The sequence below is a fragment of the Anneissia japonica genome, unplaced genomic scaffold (genome assembly GCF_011630105.1).
Source record: "Anneissia japonica isolate Jap-2015-1 unplaced genomic scaffold, ASM1163010v1 scaffold287705_len1045735_cov187, whole genome shotgun sequence".
NCBI classification, from domain to species: domain Eukaryota; kingdom Metazoa; phylum Echinodermata; class Crinoidea; order Comatulida; family Comatulidae; genus Anneissia; species Anneissia japonica.
In genome coordinates, this window is record NW_022709509.1 from 225,081 (window position 1) to 242,580 (window position 17,500).

General features: G+C 35.4%; 1 protein-coding gene across 2 annotated transcripts in view; it reads left to right on the forward strand.

Annotated features, from left to right (window-relative positions):
- The first annotated feature begins 8,018 nt into the window (after positions 1 to 8,018).
- LOC117106712 (N-acetylated-alpha-linked acidic dipeptidase 2-like) overlaps positions 8,019 to 17,500 on the forward strand; it is a 15,112-nt gene continuing 5,630 nt past the window's right edge. Inside the window, exons 1-11 of one of the 2 annotated variants that reach the window (XM_033248124.1) lie at positions 8,019 to 8,300; positions 10,196 to 10,352; positions 10,924 to 11,052; positions 11,363 to 11,491; positions 12,942 to 13,125; positions 13,243 to 13,333; positions 14,280 to 14,369; positions 14,728 to 14,813; positions 14,957 to 15,079; positions 16,112 to 16,194; positions 16,636 to 16,767. In XM_033248124.1, coding sequence (XP_033104015.1) covers positions 8,029 to 8,300; positions 10,196 to 10,352; positions 10,924 to 11,052; positions 11,363 to 11,491; positions 12,942 to 13,125; positions 13,243 to 13,333; positions 14,280 to 14,369; positions 14,728 to 14,813; positions 14,957 to 15,079; positions 16,112 to 16,194; positions 16,636 to 16,767 — 1,476 coding nt within the window. In that variant the 5' untranslated portion in view covers positions 8,019 to 8,028. Of the gene's footprint in view, positions 8,301 to 9,464; positions 9,912 to 10,195; positions 10,353 to 10,923; positions 11,053 to 11,362; positions 11,492 to 12,941; positions 13,126 to 13,242; positions 13,334 to 14,279; positions 14,370 to 14,727; positions 14,814 to 14,956; positions 15,080 to 16,111; positions 16,195 to 16,635; positions 16,768 to 17,500 lie in introns of those variants that run through there. The other variant, XM_033248122.1, reaches the window with a different exon arrangement.

The window sequence follows — 17,500 nt, forward strand, 5'->3', positions numbered from 1 at the left end:
GTTTTGCCATTTTGGCAGGTCTTATGGCACCCAGTATTTTAGAGCTGCCTCTTCTCAGCTCTTCTCTCAATTTGAAAATAACTGTCACCCTGTTTCATTTGATCAAACGCCCCGAGAAACGCGCTTTTCCTTAGTCTCTGTGCTTTCCCCAGAAAGCGTATATTTTTTGTAGTTAGGCCTAGGTAATTATGCAAAACCCAGACCTAACTAAAAAATAAAAATTGCCACAGTATGTAACTCAAGTTATATAACACTTTTTTACTCGTGCAGCTCAATCAAATATTATGTCATTTTAAACGAACCATTAGCATGGTAACATCAATGTATTTTTAAAAATTAGACAGCGACGTTCTCTCAGATCAGAAGTTGTTGATGACCTTTTGACCTGAATTCTGCAATATGAGATTTTCGGGTCGATCCAGTCGAGACTACGAACCCGCATTAGGGACATGGGAATTTAAAAAATTATCTCGTACGTACGACTTATTATCTTGTACGTACGACATATTATCTCGTACGTACGACTTATTATCTCGTACGTACGACTTATTATCTCGTACATACGACTTATTATCTCGTACGTACGACTTATTATCGCGTACGTACAACTTATTATCTCGTACGTACGTCTTATTATCTCGTACGTACGCGTTATTATCTCGTACGTACGCGTTATTATCTCGTACGTAAGCGTTATTATCTCGTACGTACGCGTTATTAACTCGAGTCGTTGATAGGCCTATCATACCATCCACGTTTGCAAGACGACGACGAACTGAACACTTTCTCTGCTCTGACACTGACAGACCTGAGATTGTATTACCCGTACACCCGTGCCGCATGTAATGGAAGGTGAAGGAGAGGTACAGTAATTAAGCAAAAGAATCAATTTTAGCTACATAGGCCTAGGTGTTCTAAATTGGTGTCAACAGGCGCGAGTAGGCCCTACTGGACTCGTGTTGGTTGGGTGTTTAGCATGCACCTTGGCCGGTCAGCCGGGCGTTTTGTTGAATTAAATAAAGTGGACCCTCTTTGTTGAAATTAGTTTTATAACTTTACATCATGCACATATGGGCCCCGACCAGGAATTTTATGGTGTTTTTGGTTAAACGTTGGAAATAATTCAAATAACATATTCTGCTTCAATACTAAATAGTATTATTTAGGTTGTCTAAATGTCGTTTATTAAATGTACCTAAATTCTAAATATTCAGTATGGTAACGCATCGCCAGTTCTAAGATGTAACGAACTTATACTGTACAAGCAGTTGACCACTATATACAAAAGAAGTCTGACAATCAGATGCGGGAAAATCATGCCAAGTATTTTAGTAGCACTGGTCAGTGTGATCGTGTATGGATACATTCATCGATAACCCTGTGAACAAACAATGACAATAATAGGCATTTTTAAACCAATGGAAGTAAAATAACAACTTTTGGATACCAATTTAACAGCCCTCATAAAATTATGGTAATTGACATTAGATCAGATAAATCATGTTTTTTCTTCTTCTTGTAAATGTATTATTAGATATAAAAGACTCTTTTCGTTATAAGCTAATTGAATAACCCCCTTCCCGTTGTTATTTGGTAACATCAATAGGTTTGGTAATTATATTATACTAGTAATTTCGTATTTCTTGTATATTCATAAATATCTTAACATATGCAAAATACCTTGAAGGAATAGTTTAGTCTACATGGAATTTATACAATTGGACTTCCTTCAAAAATGACTTTTTGTATTTTTCTACTTTTCTATTTTATTACCATAATACATTTTGTTCATTTTTTACTTCAGGAAAAGGAGAAACACTCTAGTAAGAGAAAAAGAGAACTGTTTGCTCAGCTTAGGAAAAAACTAGGACAATGTGATGATAGCAGTAACACAGAAACAGACGAAGACAGCTCTTCACAAAAGAAAGCAGCTTTTGGTAAATCACAATGCAATGAAGGAAAAACGAGCTATTGAGATTGGTTGGGTACATGAAGGGCATCAGGTTCGAGTCAAAACAGGAGGTGGAACTCAAAATCAAATCGTAGCCGCCTTCCATAAAGGACTCATCAATTGAGTTTAAGTTTTAGTACAATAATTTTAACTGTGTTCTTAATTTTGTACCGTATATAAAATTTAACTAAAAATTCATAGCTGGAAATTAATTAATTTTATATGATAATGATATTTAAAATAAAAAGGCATTCGAAATTATGACTTTTGAACAATTTTTTAAAATCATTATTTAAAACTCTGTAAATTAATTCGTGCAAAGTCCTGTATAAACGCATAGCTTCATGTGGTGTAGATGGGAGACGGAGATCATTTTCTTCCATTAAGAGGCAGCATATCTCAAAGACGGTTGGATCACTGCATGACTGATCTTTGAAAACACAATTATCGCTACAAACTTCAACTTCGAGCGCATCTACTGGAACTAGTTTGTCCTCAGTATTGTACAACTCCGGAGATGTGTACATGATGATGGGTTTTCCAGTCGGTTCTATCATGTTATGATGATGCTGAATTCGATGACAGTCCCATATCTGTGTAACCTCGTCTTGTTCATCCTAAAACAAAAATAAGGCAAAAAATGTCAAACATTTTCCGCCTATAAATTAATTATAAGGAAAAGGGAAGATGAAAAAGAGCGGAAAAATCTCGCGAGTATTTGGATAAAGGAATCTACCATGTTCATAAATTTATTAAACAGTAGGTATATAATTATTCAGTATATTCAGTTCCTTCTCCAACCACGAACTGGAAAATAATAAGCAAGTTGCATTTATCTAAACCAAATTGTATTGGTCAAGTACACTTAATTTTAAACGTGGTTCTTTTGCTAAGTGCTGATCTCGAGTAACCGCCGCTGCGGCGGCGCTTATTTGAAATTAGTACTCTATAAATTCTATTTCATGAACACTGATATAATCGACGTCGAACTCCTCGATATCATGTATGCTCATTGAGTGCCAGGCATTATTGCTAATTAAAATATTTTTTAATAGAGCTTTCTTGTTATCTTGATATAAAATTGAAGCTCAGAAAAATGTGATTTCACTCCAACTTCATTCATGAACAAAAAGTTATGAAGCGCCGCCCCTAAACTGGTATCGAATAAGCGCCGCACTGAAGTTTATAAAAGTTTTATAAGCGTCGCGGCGCGTATTCTTCGAGCATTTACAGTACAGTATTACATAACGTTGTACAGTCGCACATCTCTTTTACAAAGCTAATAATGCCTACAGTCAGATGTGATTCAAAGGATTCAGTCACTTTCGACCTTGCCCAGTTCCCCAACCAAATTTGGCGACCATCGATTACAAATGATTGTTTTCCACCAGTTTAAATATAATGAAAAACGCATTTCTTGCAATAACGATTGAAGAACATTGTTTCAGATATTCAGATACCACGAAAACCCAGCTGAGACCATGTCCCAAACATCTTGAAACCCCACCTACACCTCTGCTCATTGAGCAGCCCCACCCCTCCCCACAATCCATCGCTGGATCGGCCCCTTGTTAAGTTCCTCCGGCCAGATATGAATACGAATTTAGGGCATTTTTGGTGCAAATTTTGTTAGGCAATGAGTAGTCACTAGCTCTCTTCGAATATATAAACCTCTTACTATTACTCATTAAGGATGAAGACCTAAGAAACTACAGTAGAACCCCTCCTTTGGGACACCCCTACTCAGGGGACACCACTATAGAGGGGACACTTTACCATGAAACGAGGGGCAATATATCTTTTAACATTACGGCCAATCCCTATTAGGGGGACACCCCTATTAAGGGGACGGGGACACTTTCTGATTGTATAAAATGGTCAAATAACCCCTATTTAGAGGACAATTATTTTTTTTCTTTGTATTATGACAACTACAGCAGTCTAAAGAAAGAGAAAAAAAATCATTAACTGTATAATTTTGACACATTTTGAGCAATAAACCAGAATGAATCTCCCCTGAATCCTTATAGGGAACATCGGCATAGGCCTATCTTGTTAATTTTGAATCTTAACCATGGGATTCTTTTTCTTTGTTTTATGTGTACTTTAATATAGGATTCCTGTTTTAATCCATACCATAACTTGAACCCTTAATTATAAGTCATTACTCTATTCATGCTATTGTGTCCAACAGAAAATTCAATATTAAATATATATATTTGGTAATTAACATTGCATTATGAAATAATAATAAATTTATAAAGCGAAAAATGCCAGAAACCTCTATGCGTTTCACATTATAACAAAATCCAGATCAGAATAAATTAATAGCGATTTTGTTTTCTTTCTTTTTTGTGTGCAAGTCATTACTCTATTCATGTTGCATCGATTCAATAGAAAGCTCAAAATTAAAAAAATATATATATATATACATATATATATAATATATATATATATATATATATATGGTCATCCATTGCATTATGAAATAAAAATAATACATACATTTTTATATAGTGCAAAAAGCTAGAAACCTGCGCTGCGCTTCACATTAAAATCAAAAAGTCGGATCATAATTCAAAGAAAAGATGATTAAGAATGAACTAAAATATTTGTACAATAAAATCAACAATTAGAAATCTATCAAAATAACATTGGGAACATATAAAATAGTGATGTTTTACGTACAATTCTGTTTATTATATTATTATAAATGTATTTACATTGCAAATTATTTCTATAAATTCTACTGTAACTGATTCTTATGACTATCAAAACAAAATTATAAAGAATGTATGTTATTTTTGTATGAAAACATGCCAAAACCCCTATTAAGGGGACAATTTCACATTTTTGGTTAGTGTCTCCTTGATAGGGGTACCCCTATTCAGGGACACCCCTATTATGGGGACACTTTTTTGGTCCCGAAGGTGTCCCCTTAATAGGGGTTCTACTGTATTAAAATTAGGTTCACTCTCAGTGGGTTAATGCGGCGCTTATTCGAGAGCGGTGCCTATCTCAAGAGCGGCGCCTATTTTAACATCGTGCATTTGCGGTACCGGTATATTCCCACTATTTTCAAAATAAGCCGCTATTTTTCGAAAGTTATATGGAGCTCACGACGAGATAGACAAAACCGTGGTCCATAGTTAGATATGCATTGACAACATGGGCGCAGATCGGGCACCCCCACATATTTTTTAGTATGTGGGGGTTCGTATGCAATGTAATTGATAAGTGAAAATTGCTGAACTGAACTGCATAAACGACCAGGTTTTAGGAAAAGATCACTGTACTGGCAGAGAACCAATCTTGACACACTTTTTCACATACTTTTCAAATTATAAGTATCTTTTTCGGCCATCTAGCGGTACTATTTCCTCATTTTTTTTTTCATCTTTGTACCTCTTTGTAGGTATTGTTTGAAGGAGAAATTCTCTCAGCACAATGTTAATTAAGCTTAAAGTTTCTGTGGTACCAACAATTTCTCATCATAGCAGTGTCATTTTCGACCATAGAGCTATCTTCCTCAATTTTTGTGTGACCACGCCCATCCAACCATGGTAAGCTGAGGTGGGCGTGGTCACACAAAGTGTCCCCCACCCTCCACCACTTTTCGAAACAGATCTGCGCCCTTGACTGACAATATGCTGCATTTTTCAGAAAACTTTTTAATTATACCAATGTATTTAAGTCGTACATACGAGATAATAAATCGTACGTACGAGATAATAAGTTGTACGTACGAGATAATAAGTCGTACGCACGAGATAATAAGTCGTACGTACGAGATAATAAGTCGTACGTACGAGATAATAAGTCGTACGTACGAGATAATAAGTCGTACGTACGAGATAATAAGTCGTACGTACAAGATAATTTTTAATTTTTTTTTTTACCCATGTCCCTAATGGGGCTTCGTACAAAACCAATTTATTTAGTAAAAAAATACTGATAAATTATTTGATTGCAAAGAATCGTAAATTATTCTTACCTGGGATTATTAATGTTTTCAAGAAGAAAATACGGCCAATTTTTTTTTTAAACCCCGCAGGGGACGAAACTGATCAAAAGCGATTAAAAAAGGCGCAGGGTAAGGCGCGGTGGGGTTCTCTAGCGACGTAGTCTTGATAATCCAGCAAAAACAAACAGCCCACGAGATTTAAAAAATATACCACTTCTTGGCAATGACATGTCGACAATACATATTGGTATATTGTAATATAGGCTATCTCGACATATACAAGGTTTGTTTGACATAACATATACTGAGATATACATGGCCAGCGAATTGGGTGTTTTATTCCAAATGAGGCTCTAGTGGGCCTTTATTCGAATAATGTGATATGTCATAATGTATTATTAATAACAGTCAATTTTAACTATGACTATTACTTTTTAATTAATTATTATTTTAACATTTTAACGAATGCTATGAAAAATATAGATCTAGAGCTTAAAACACACTCAAAGGTGGATTTTTTTTTTTCTAATAAAGTCAAAAATGACCACCGAGACCTGAGAGACTGCAAGTGAACACGGTATCGGCAGAAGGGTAACGACAGGAATGGCATTTGAATTTCAAATCAAACAGGCTAGAAGTGGGAAAAGAATTTTAAAACAATAATGAAAAACTAAGAAGATATCTAAATAATAAAATAAGTGTATAATACTCTATTACTTGGAAAGTAAAATTTAAATTATTTTCACATTAGTCTTCCAGCTACGTTAGAAACACTGGACTTTTTGAGGCCCTACACTCCAGCGGGTGTTGAGGGAGGGTTCACTTTGTGAGCTCGCTCCTTGCATTAATGCAACGACTCAGACCGTGCCGACGCCCGTATGTATATTTTCCTGCAGGCTCCTCCTCCCTCATCATTATTAATTTTCCATAGTGAATTATGGAAAAATACGAATTCGTATTCATTCGTCTGTAAATGCAAGAAAGTGCTTTTCCAGCAATTTGAAAATCCCACCGCTCTCCTCCTCCAACACTGGCCAAAATTTGTCTTCCAGCGACAGAACAGCAACACTCTCTTCTCACGACCACCCCACCCCGGGACCTATAATGTGTGTTTACCCTGATATCCACAGTCTGGATCGGCGCCTGGAAACAACTTGGGTAGGCCACCAACATACCCGTTAACTCAAACAAACGTCCTTCACCTCACTCGTACATCGTATTATAAAACTCATAAAATGCATCTTATCGTATTAAAATGCATAACCGTAAGTAACCACAATCAAAATGAAATTTCAAAACTATGGTGTAGGAAACCAGATGAAAAACTTCACCCTGGAGAAAATTGTCTGGAATCGTCTAAAAAAAGTGTAGAGCGGAGTAGATAACAGGTTGCTTATTCGTTTTTGTTGTAGATAATAGACTATAATCTTTGCACAAAACAGTAACATACACTTTCACCGGAGACGTGTTTCCTGGGTTTATAGCTTGATAAACGAACATTAATCAATCATTATTCCTGATAACAATCGTTTGGCTCATCCATTGTTGAGGTAAGGCAATATCATAAACAATAAAGAGGAGGTTCATATACTAGGCCTTAAATTAACATACAACTGATCTGACAAACTTCTCAGCATTTGCACATTATATACAGTAACTCCTAAATGGTCGAATCTCAATAGACGTTGATCTGAAGTGCAAGTGGTAATATAGAATTACCTACTTTATCTATGAACATAAATTTTACCTACTAGTTAAATATATGTAACTCGCGAATAAAAGTATTAACATAATAATTAAAAAACAACAACAAAAAACAGGCCTAAGCGTGGATGATGTTGAATGATAAGAAAAAAAATCAGTGGTACCATTTGGAGGTAGTGTACTTTTCCACAAATATTCAAGAAAATATTATTATTATTACGACTGATTATTTTCAATTATTTTCATGTAACACCTAAACTATGAATGGTCGAGACTTATGGAGATATAGGCCTAACTGAAGTGTGTGCAGTGCCAACCAACCCTGTAAAGTCTGACCATTAATTTAGGGCATAAAATGTAATGACGACTTAAGGCCTACACAAATGTAAATGACGGATGGAAGAAAGCTATGCGATACGGTATCATGATGGAAACGATTGATGTGAATGATGTGGATGCTAAAGGTGATGGGAAGAGGATTGTGAACCGGAACTTTATTGTGTTTATTCTTTGTATGTGTATATTATCCATAGGTTTAGGGCTTCTCATCGGTTATTTTACGTTTCCTAAAACGCTGCGTAGTCCATCGAACTCACCAGTCGAAGAACAAACAGATCATGAATGGGTGTCAGAAACTCTGATGAACCATATTGATGTGGCGAAGATCGAAGACAATCTGAGGTAAGTTTATTATTCTATTAAGTTCAGTATCAACTGCAACCAAAGTACATTAACATCAAGAAAACTGTACATTACTTTAGTATCGATATAAGATGATATATCATTCGTAAAACAAATAATGAGTGTGTAGGGGGCGAGTTTGTAGGGTGCGAGTTTTAAGGGGAGACATTGCAAGGGGCGAGTTGACTGGTTCCATTTAAAATATTTTCTATCAATTTAAACGTAATTCCATATGCCTAAACCAGGGGTGAGCATAAAAATCGGTCGGAGGGCCAAAGTGAATTTTTGATTTAACATCGAGGGCCGCACCCAAACTTTAATGTTTCCATGAGCTTCCAAAATCCTCAAAGCACTGCTTTTACACCACTTTATTATAAGTTTTATGTCACTTTTTACATATAATCAGCGTCAGGCAGTAAAAACAAGGTGTTTTCTAGCCAATGTTGCTTGGCGGGCAGCACACATAGGGTTTTTAATATTATTCATTATCGTGGGCCACAAAAAGATTGTTGTCGGGCCTCATGCGGCCCGCAGGCCGCACTTTTCCCACCTGTATTCTTTACTTAATGGCATAAGACAATACTTTAATATTGTTTTGCTTTCTCTTCATAAAATTTAATTATATCCAACTGCTAGGCCTACTATTTACACTTATTTTTTCTCTCTTTTGTGGGATCGTCCCACTTTTATTTCATCATAATGTCTTAACCTACATAGATATAGAGATTACACATAACATATAGTCTACATTTTAACAGTTATTATATATATTAAGTTAATAATAGTATGAAATATATATCTGTTATGAAATTACTTAGTACATGTCTCTTTACTGTTTTACGTAATAAGTCTTCAGATATTGACTATTGTATTCTTTATTTATTTTTTTTTTTATCCTTTTCTTCAATTGCTTGTCTTCCGTAGAAGTCAACCATCACACATTTATTTATACATATATTTATTTAAACTTATCTACACTATCTACTATTTACACTTAACATAATGAATTATTTATGAATTTTATAAGAGCAGGGAACAGCGAAATTACAATTTCACTGTTCCCTGATAATAGCGTACTTAAAGGTCAATCTATTGATACAACAATGAAATATACAAATAGGCCTACCACAATTATTATTCAAAACTACTTATATACTCGAGCAGCTACGCAATATAAAATTATCAGATGTAGAGTAATATTAACTGAGTGTCTACGTGTCCGTCTACGTGCCAAATTCATAGTAGGAGAAGATATTTATCTGAAATTTCACGTTTATGAGCAAAGGCTGGTTTGAATTTCAGAGTAACCCAAATGAAAAGATATGTTCCGCTATTTGAAATACAAGAAAATATGTCTGATTCCCTTGCGTTGGACTATTCTAGCCATTCTTTTGCGAAAACATTTCGTTACGGAAGTTTTAATTGCATCTTGATTTTTATCTCTGTTGGTCTTCTGGGCCTCGGAACTGGATTGATTATTGGATTTATAACATTCCCTGAAACTATTCGTAGCTCGGATCTTTGCACGGATAACAATGACCCCAATAAAGAATGGGTTTCGGAAACACTTTTAAATTTCATAAATGCATCAAATATTGAAGAAAATTTAAAGTAAGTATTTTTTAAATGTCATTATTATTATAATAATTATTATTAGGTCTATTTTTTTTTAAATTTATCATATACAGTATAACACATTGTTTTTTGTACAATCGTGGTCGCTGATGCAAATGGAAGATGCGCACTATGAGCACACTCTCTTCAATGCACTAGATTTAAACGCATGTTTGGAAATAATTTTAGCATTATTCATGTTTACTGGAGAAAACCTTAGTCAAATTAACTACACTATCTTAGAACTAATTAATACAATATTTTTGTATACTATTTATCAGGTATTTTGCGTCTCAGCCTCATCTAGCCGGTACACCAGCAGAGAAAGAAAATTCAGAATATATCCGTAGAACATGGATCGAACAAGGGCTGGACAGCGCCAAGCTGGTTCCTTATGACGTTTATCTTTCATATCCGGACAAGGGCAACCCTAACAAAGTAGATATGATGAATTATTACTATTAATATGTTGTAGTCAAGATTCGTTCTACGTTTTTTTTTAAATAAAAATGGTTACAGCATATGCATATTGCCTATATTATTACTTCTCATATTTACATAATAGACCTATTTCCCCACATAATCATGATACGCACGCGTATAAGTGTATATAATAAATTTATATAAATAACTGACTTACACAAATATTATCAGGTTATCTCTATCCGTATCTCAAGATTTATCTGGCCGAACGCCCTCTTGAGGCGTACCATTGTGTAATACAATGTTCCTGACGGTTATTGGGACCTGCTCAACCATGAAGCCTTCGTGGTCTAGTGGTTATGACGCTCGCCTTGTCAGCGAGAAGTCGCAGTTTCTGCGATAAACCTGCTAATATCCCGTCGGGGGAATTTTATTACACAATGACTTTTTATAGGACTACTACGATGTTCCATCATGTCCTTATTAAACACTGTATATGTACCTTTGATGATTTATATGTATATATATATATATATGTATATACATATACATACAAAAATATATACATAAGCTTGATTGGTTTTAGGTGTCAGTCTTGGAAAATGGTCAAGAGATTTTCAGCACCAGAGAGCACGAAGACATCCTGCGGCCCGAAGATGATCATCCTAACGTGGTCCCTCCATTCAACGCGTATTCTGCTCAGGGTACAGTAGAGGTAGGCACACTAGGCAATTCCTCTATAACGGTTAATTAATGACTTTCATTTCATTTCTTTAGGCACAAGTGCCAAGGATATGCCAATAAGTGAACTTAATCACTATCCTATGTGGCAAATCCGCCGGGGACAGGGGACTGAATGGACCAATACACCGGGGTAACCCCCAACCCTTCTCGAAGAATGTACTGGGTTCCTTAAGTGCACACGACACAATACGGTGCCCCGGACATAACCGCTCGGCGAATCAACTCGCTAATCAACTTTAAAGAAAAGCCAAAAAATATCACTGTTCTGCTTCTGGTTATAGGGTAACCTTGTATATGTGAACTATGCTACAGCTGACGATTTTGAATATTTAGAAAGACAACACCATGATATCAACATCACGGGAAAAATAGTGATTGCTCGATATGGTAGGATATTCAGAGGAAGTAAGGTGAGATCTCTAAACCTTTGTCTACACTATCAAATTTTCTTTGATAAAAAATAAAACTATTGTATGCCCATACTATAGTCATGATTATGCCTATATATGTCCATTCCTAGTGCAATCAAGATGTTACATTATATATATGTTAGATAGTTTTATTTCTTTGCTCTCTTTACATTTTTATATTTTAAATGTGTGTTACTCTGTGCAATAACATTGCACTAAAATATAAGATAAAAAGAACAAAGTATAAGATACAACATTAATCATGTTCTTTGTATCTTATATTTCAGTATATTAGTATTTTTTTTTTATTCATTGTACCAAGGAAGCAAATTTCATGTATTGTATTGATTACTGTATATGACCAATAAGATGAACTTGAACTTGATAATGTGATGTAATCATGACCATATTTATGCATTTCACATGTTTTTCTCAAATGCACCTTGACAGTCTGGGCAGGGCATTATTAGAATATTATTGTAATCACTTTTTTTTCAAACATGAAAAGAACCAGAGAATATGACAGTGTTGGCATTTTGTGCGTATATATTGTTTGCAATATACTTGAAAAAGTGTCTCTGATTTTAATAGCTGTAGGTTATATCAAAGAGTATAAATGGAACAAGAGAGCAAAGTCCTGTTCGTAAAAACGTCATGCCTGTGTAGGACGCCCACTAACGGTTGTATATTCTTTTTATTACCCAGTGCAGCGCTGCGCAGCGCGGTAGAAGTACGCCCGCTATAAACTCAGTAAGCAGAAAACAAAAGTACAGTATCTTGTGGAGAACAGATAAATAGACAAACCTACCGTGCGCGGTGGAGTACTGGGTAATATTATTATTATTATTATTAATATTATTATTATTATTATTATTATTATTATTATTATTATTATTATTATTATTATTTCATTCAACCTAAATTTCAAGCTACGTTTGACAATACGCCTTTTTCACGAATCGGTAGACATCTTGAAGTGATGACAAACATTGCGAATCAGCGGTGCGTAACCAACAGAAATAAGATAAGCTTTTGGGCTGATTTTCTGACATCATGTTATTTAAAAAACCCGTGGGGAAAAGCCTGCCCCCCCCCGGCCACATGGGAAGCTTAACTTTAAATATTAGGCCTACGGCGCTTTAATTAAGCCAATCATGTGGATTGTGAGCTCAGGATTTTTTACGCAGGGGGCGGATCAGCAGCTGTGTAATCGTGTGCGATAATACAAGACATCAAGGCACGTTGGGTAGGCCTATGTTCGGTTAAGCGCTGCCTAGGCGTTTATTCTGAGACAACAATACAAGCAGGTTTATTCAAAATATAATTATATACGGTGGTTAATCGAGAGAGGCTCTTTCCTGGTACTGTATTCTCTTTGAAACCTATTTCTACTCTAATAAATATAGGTAAAATTCAAAGTAACTACTGTATGGCAATCTTTCTGCGTTAGGTCCAGTTTGCCGAAGCAGCAGGCGCAATAGGAGTGATTTTCTACTCGGATCCCAAAGACTACGCATCGGACGATGCGATGGGTGCCTACCCTAACGCTTGGTGGTTACCAGGCTCGGGAGCTCAGCGTGGAACCGTGCTTGTAGGCGATGGTGATCCATTAACTTCTGGATACCCGGCTAAAGGTATATAATTAAAATAGTAAATATAATGTTTTACAGATGAATACAAATGAAAAACTGTACATATTGTTTATAATGTGCTAACCTAACCTAAAGGATATTTTCTTTTTGTATTATTAGAGTATGCCTATCGGTTATCAGATGAGAATGCGAATTTACCTAGAATACCAGTACATCCAATTGGTTACGAAGATGCTGAAAAACTCCTAATGTACGTCGTAACCAACATGATTGTCATGATTTGGTTATCTAAATATAGAATAAATATGAATGATATTATGTCAAATAAATTCAAATGTATAGACCAATACACACACACACAAACACACACACACATGGTCACTCTCGCACACTTACTTTCACAGTCGCAGATACAACTTTATACCTCTTCTCTAACGTTCAACGTTATATTTTAACGGTATTACTGCAAGACGATTGAGTGTACAAAGTACGAATTATAATCATGGCACAATATACAAACTCTAAATATGTCTTGTAGTAATGCTATAATTATATATTTTTTTTTATTACAAAAGAGGAATCTACGAGTGTGAAAAAGATTTCTCAAACCAGGATTCAAGTCCAGGGCCTTCTGATTTTTATTCAACAGACGCCTTAACCAATCGGATTATTTGGGGTTTTGTTGGGAATTCAAATCCGATCAGAAGAAATTTTTCGCACTCTTGTACATGCGTAAACAACGCTAGTTCTTGAGATCACTGCGTTACGCCCTCATCTTTAGCATTTACACGATCAAAGAAAGTTACTATTTATAAATAAACCATGGTGCCAAAGATAAAAATTTAAATGTAATGGTAACTCTATACAAGTTTCATTTAATTATAAAACTATCTTTTCGAAGACAATTGGCACACATGGCGAACGTCATAATATAACAACTTGACCACAAGTTTTTTCTCAATCCACGTGAATGTGGTAATCTAATCCCTATCATTCTTTTGAACGTGTCTGACGTCACCATAAATTGGTTAATTAATGCCACATGGACCAGACAATAACAGATCTATAAAACACGTTCTCTTCGTCTATTACTTTAAGAAACTAAGATTTTAATTGAGATACTTGTATATTGTGCAAAAACTTAAAAATATAATATTGAATATTAAACAATACTAGCTGTACCTCATTTGTTGCAGGGAACTCGGTGGTGAAGAAGTTCCAGAGAAATGGAGAGGCAGTTTAAACATCACCTACACTTTTGGACCAACTTTCAAGAATCCGAACAGGTAAAACAAACTAAATACGAAACAGTGCAAAGGCGGGTTTAGGCGGTGTGCCCCTACAATTTTATGAGCATGTGTTGTTTATTTTTTTATGACTGAAGTAATAGCTTAGTAAGCTGGCCTAAATTTAAACTTTTATTTAAAACCTCTGGAATATAAGTTATCAACCATACACGCGTCATTAGAGGACCATACTGCCATGGTCCATGGTGTTGCTTCAAACCAGCTGCATTTTTTTAAATTATTTAATAGCCCTGTCTCCCAACAACGAAGCATGAATCAGTCTCTACTAAAACTAACCATATGCATTTTTCACTTTTGATTTTATTGTTTTATCAAAACTCTCTCATCAAACCAACAGAACAATACGAATGAAAGTTATGTCTAAAAAGGAGATTCGAACAGTGTACAACGTTGTAGGCATGATCAAAGGCCGTGTCGAACCAGGTAATACCGGTAATGTTTATAATAATAGTAATAATAATTATAATTATATTAATCGATGTAATCATAACAGATAACTGACAGAATTCTAATTTTAGATGTTGGAGGTTGGTCAAGCTGTTGAATATTCTCTTTTCTCATTAAAGATCGTTACGTCATTCTCGGTAACCATAGAGATGCATGGGTTTATGGAGCAGTAGATCCATCGAGTGGCACTGCAGCATTTATGGAGGTTACAAGAGCGTTTGGAAAGTTGCTTAAAACAGGCGGTGGGTGTTTAAGCTCACTAGTTCAACAGTCTTACACCATGTGTAAACGTCATAAGGACGTGATTGTGTATACGTCATAAGTGCGCGTATGCATTATGAAGCTCTGTTCACACAGCAATTTAGTCGCGTTAACGCAAATACAACCAACTCCTTGGGTTTGTGCGCGTCAACGACATTAGTATAAAAGTAACTCAAAAGTCAACTTTAACATTTTAACCTCAATTTCTTGCGTGTCAAGTAATCATCACTAGATGAAATTCATCACAGTCAGTCGATATCGTAGAGCCCATGTTGTTCAGATATTCACTAGACACAAAAAGATGAATGTCAGTGTAGAATAAGGCTTCTCGTGCCGTCCCCCGTGAATAGTTCGCCCACCTTAATCTTAATTAAACCATTTGACATCGTAGACCAGGAAATCCGGAGACCAGATCTCCTAAGGATTTCTCCTCCGCTTAAAGAATTTGGAATGGGAAGTGCCGAACATTACAGGTTGAAGACCGCATTCACTGGGGAGGGAGAAGGGAATTTCCGTGACACCGGGTCATAGCCACGACGGCATGAATACCATACGTATACTGTACGCTTTTCCACCATTCAGAACAATGACATAGCACTGAACAATATAGGCACATACAATATTATTACTGCATATTTAAACCATGTCCATACTTATCATACCAGACAATGTTCACAATTCCATTACACTCGCCCTCGACAAGTTCATCTTGTGATGGGATAGCCACTTTGAAGAGTGTCTAAGTTCACTGTTGGGCATAGATCTATCTTTAACATAGTGCCTAAAGCTGAATAAATAAATAAGTCTCCCGCGTAAAATTAATCTTTTCCTTTTGTCCCCTACCTTCCTTAACACCAATATCAACATTTTTAAGTTTAAAATCTTACATATCATTCAATCTGTACTCAAGATAGTACACTTATTTGCACATGATTTCGCACTCCAGCTTCTATGTTTTTTTTAATTAAAATTTGCTTATAATTATAATACACAAAAAATTAATTTGATTTTAGGTTGGCGACCGCGACGGTCGATCATATTTTGCAGCTGGGCTGCGGAAGAATACGGTCTTATAGGCTCTACGGAATATGTTGAGGTAATAGACGTTATCAAAATTTAACAGAAGAAAACTATCATACATTAATCATTTATACTTATCATAATCATCATATATCATATGGTAAGTAGGCCTATTATGATAATCATATCGTATATCATAATACCATAAGCCTATATCATTTAATTTCATATCAAATATAATTATCATCGTATAACATCTACTGTATATATAAATACATAGGCCTATTATAAGCCTGATATCACTGATTAATTGGTAGCAGAGTTTTCTATACATCACCATAATACCAACAATAATTTTATCAAGCGGGCCTTCGTAAAAATGGTACAGTAGTCTTCTCATCAATTAATAAAGATCAAACAGATCATACACTACTGGAGTGGGATATAAAAATTGTATTTCAAGGTCAATGTATGACGTCACAAGTGGCTTATATCCTAATATCTTGATCTTTCTTAGGACTTTCAGCGAGTGTTAGGTGAAAGATCAGTGATTTACATCAACGTAGATTCAGCAGTGACGGGTAACTATACAATGAGAGCGAAAGCAACCCCTTCGCTGAAGAGGGCTTTATTCGCTGCTGCTAAGAAGGTACCTGAAGTCATTTAGCTCAGACCTTTTCAAGTGCGAATGGGGTCTATGCAAAATACGACAAACGAACATGTACCGTAGGGCTGTTGCAGGTTTCCCTCCAATTAAAGACCACTTTTGAGACCGGAGTTTCTATGATCTTGAGCAACTTTGGTCTGCTTAGGAATAATAAAAGATAATCTGTTAATTTGGACCACGGAAATGTGGTCTTTAATTGAAGGTGGTCTTTTATTGTAGGGGTCTTAGAGGGAGACACCAAGTGCCATAAAGTCAGGATTCAAGAATCAAGAAAATCGCATAGGCCTATGATTTACAAAACATTTAAAAAATAATTTTATCGAATTGAAAGAGTGTATACATTATATAACTTTAGGGCTAAAAATGTTGGCTCATTGAACACATGTTGCAATAATTTTTTATCTTAATTGTAAATAAAATGTCATTTAAATTTAATTAATTAGCGAATTATTTATTTTTGTACTTGAATTTTTTACTTAATGTTGCCTAATTAATTGTAATGCCTTATTGTAGATTATTTATGTGTTTAGTGGGTTTGTGATGTTGTTTTGTAATGTTTTTTCTCCCCTTTTGTTAAACTCCAATTGTGAATGAGAGATTGCAATAAAGTTCTTCGTATTTCGTATTTCGTATGGAACTTGACGTCGAACTGATGTATAACGCATTTCTCTGCGCAGTTTATGACGCAATTTATAAAGATGTCCATAATAATTAT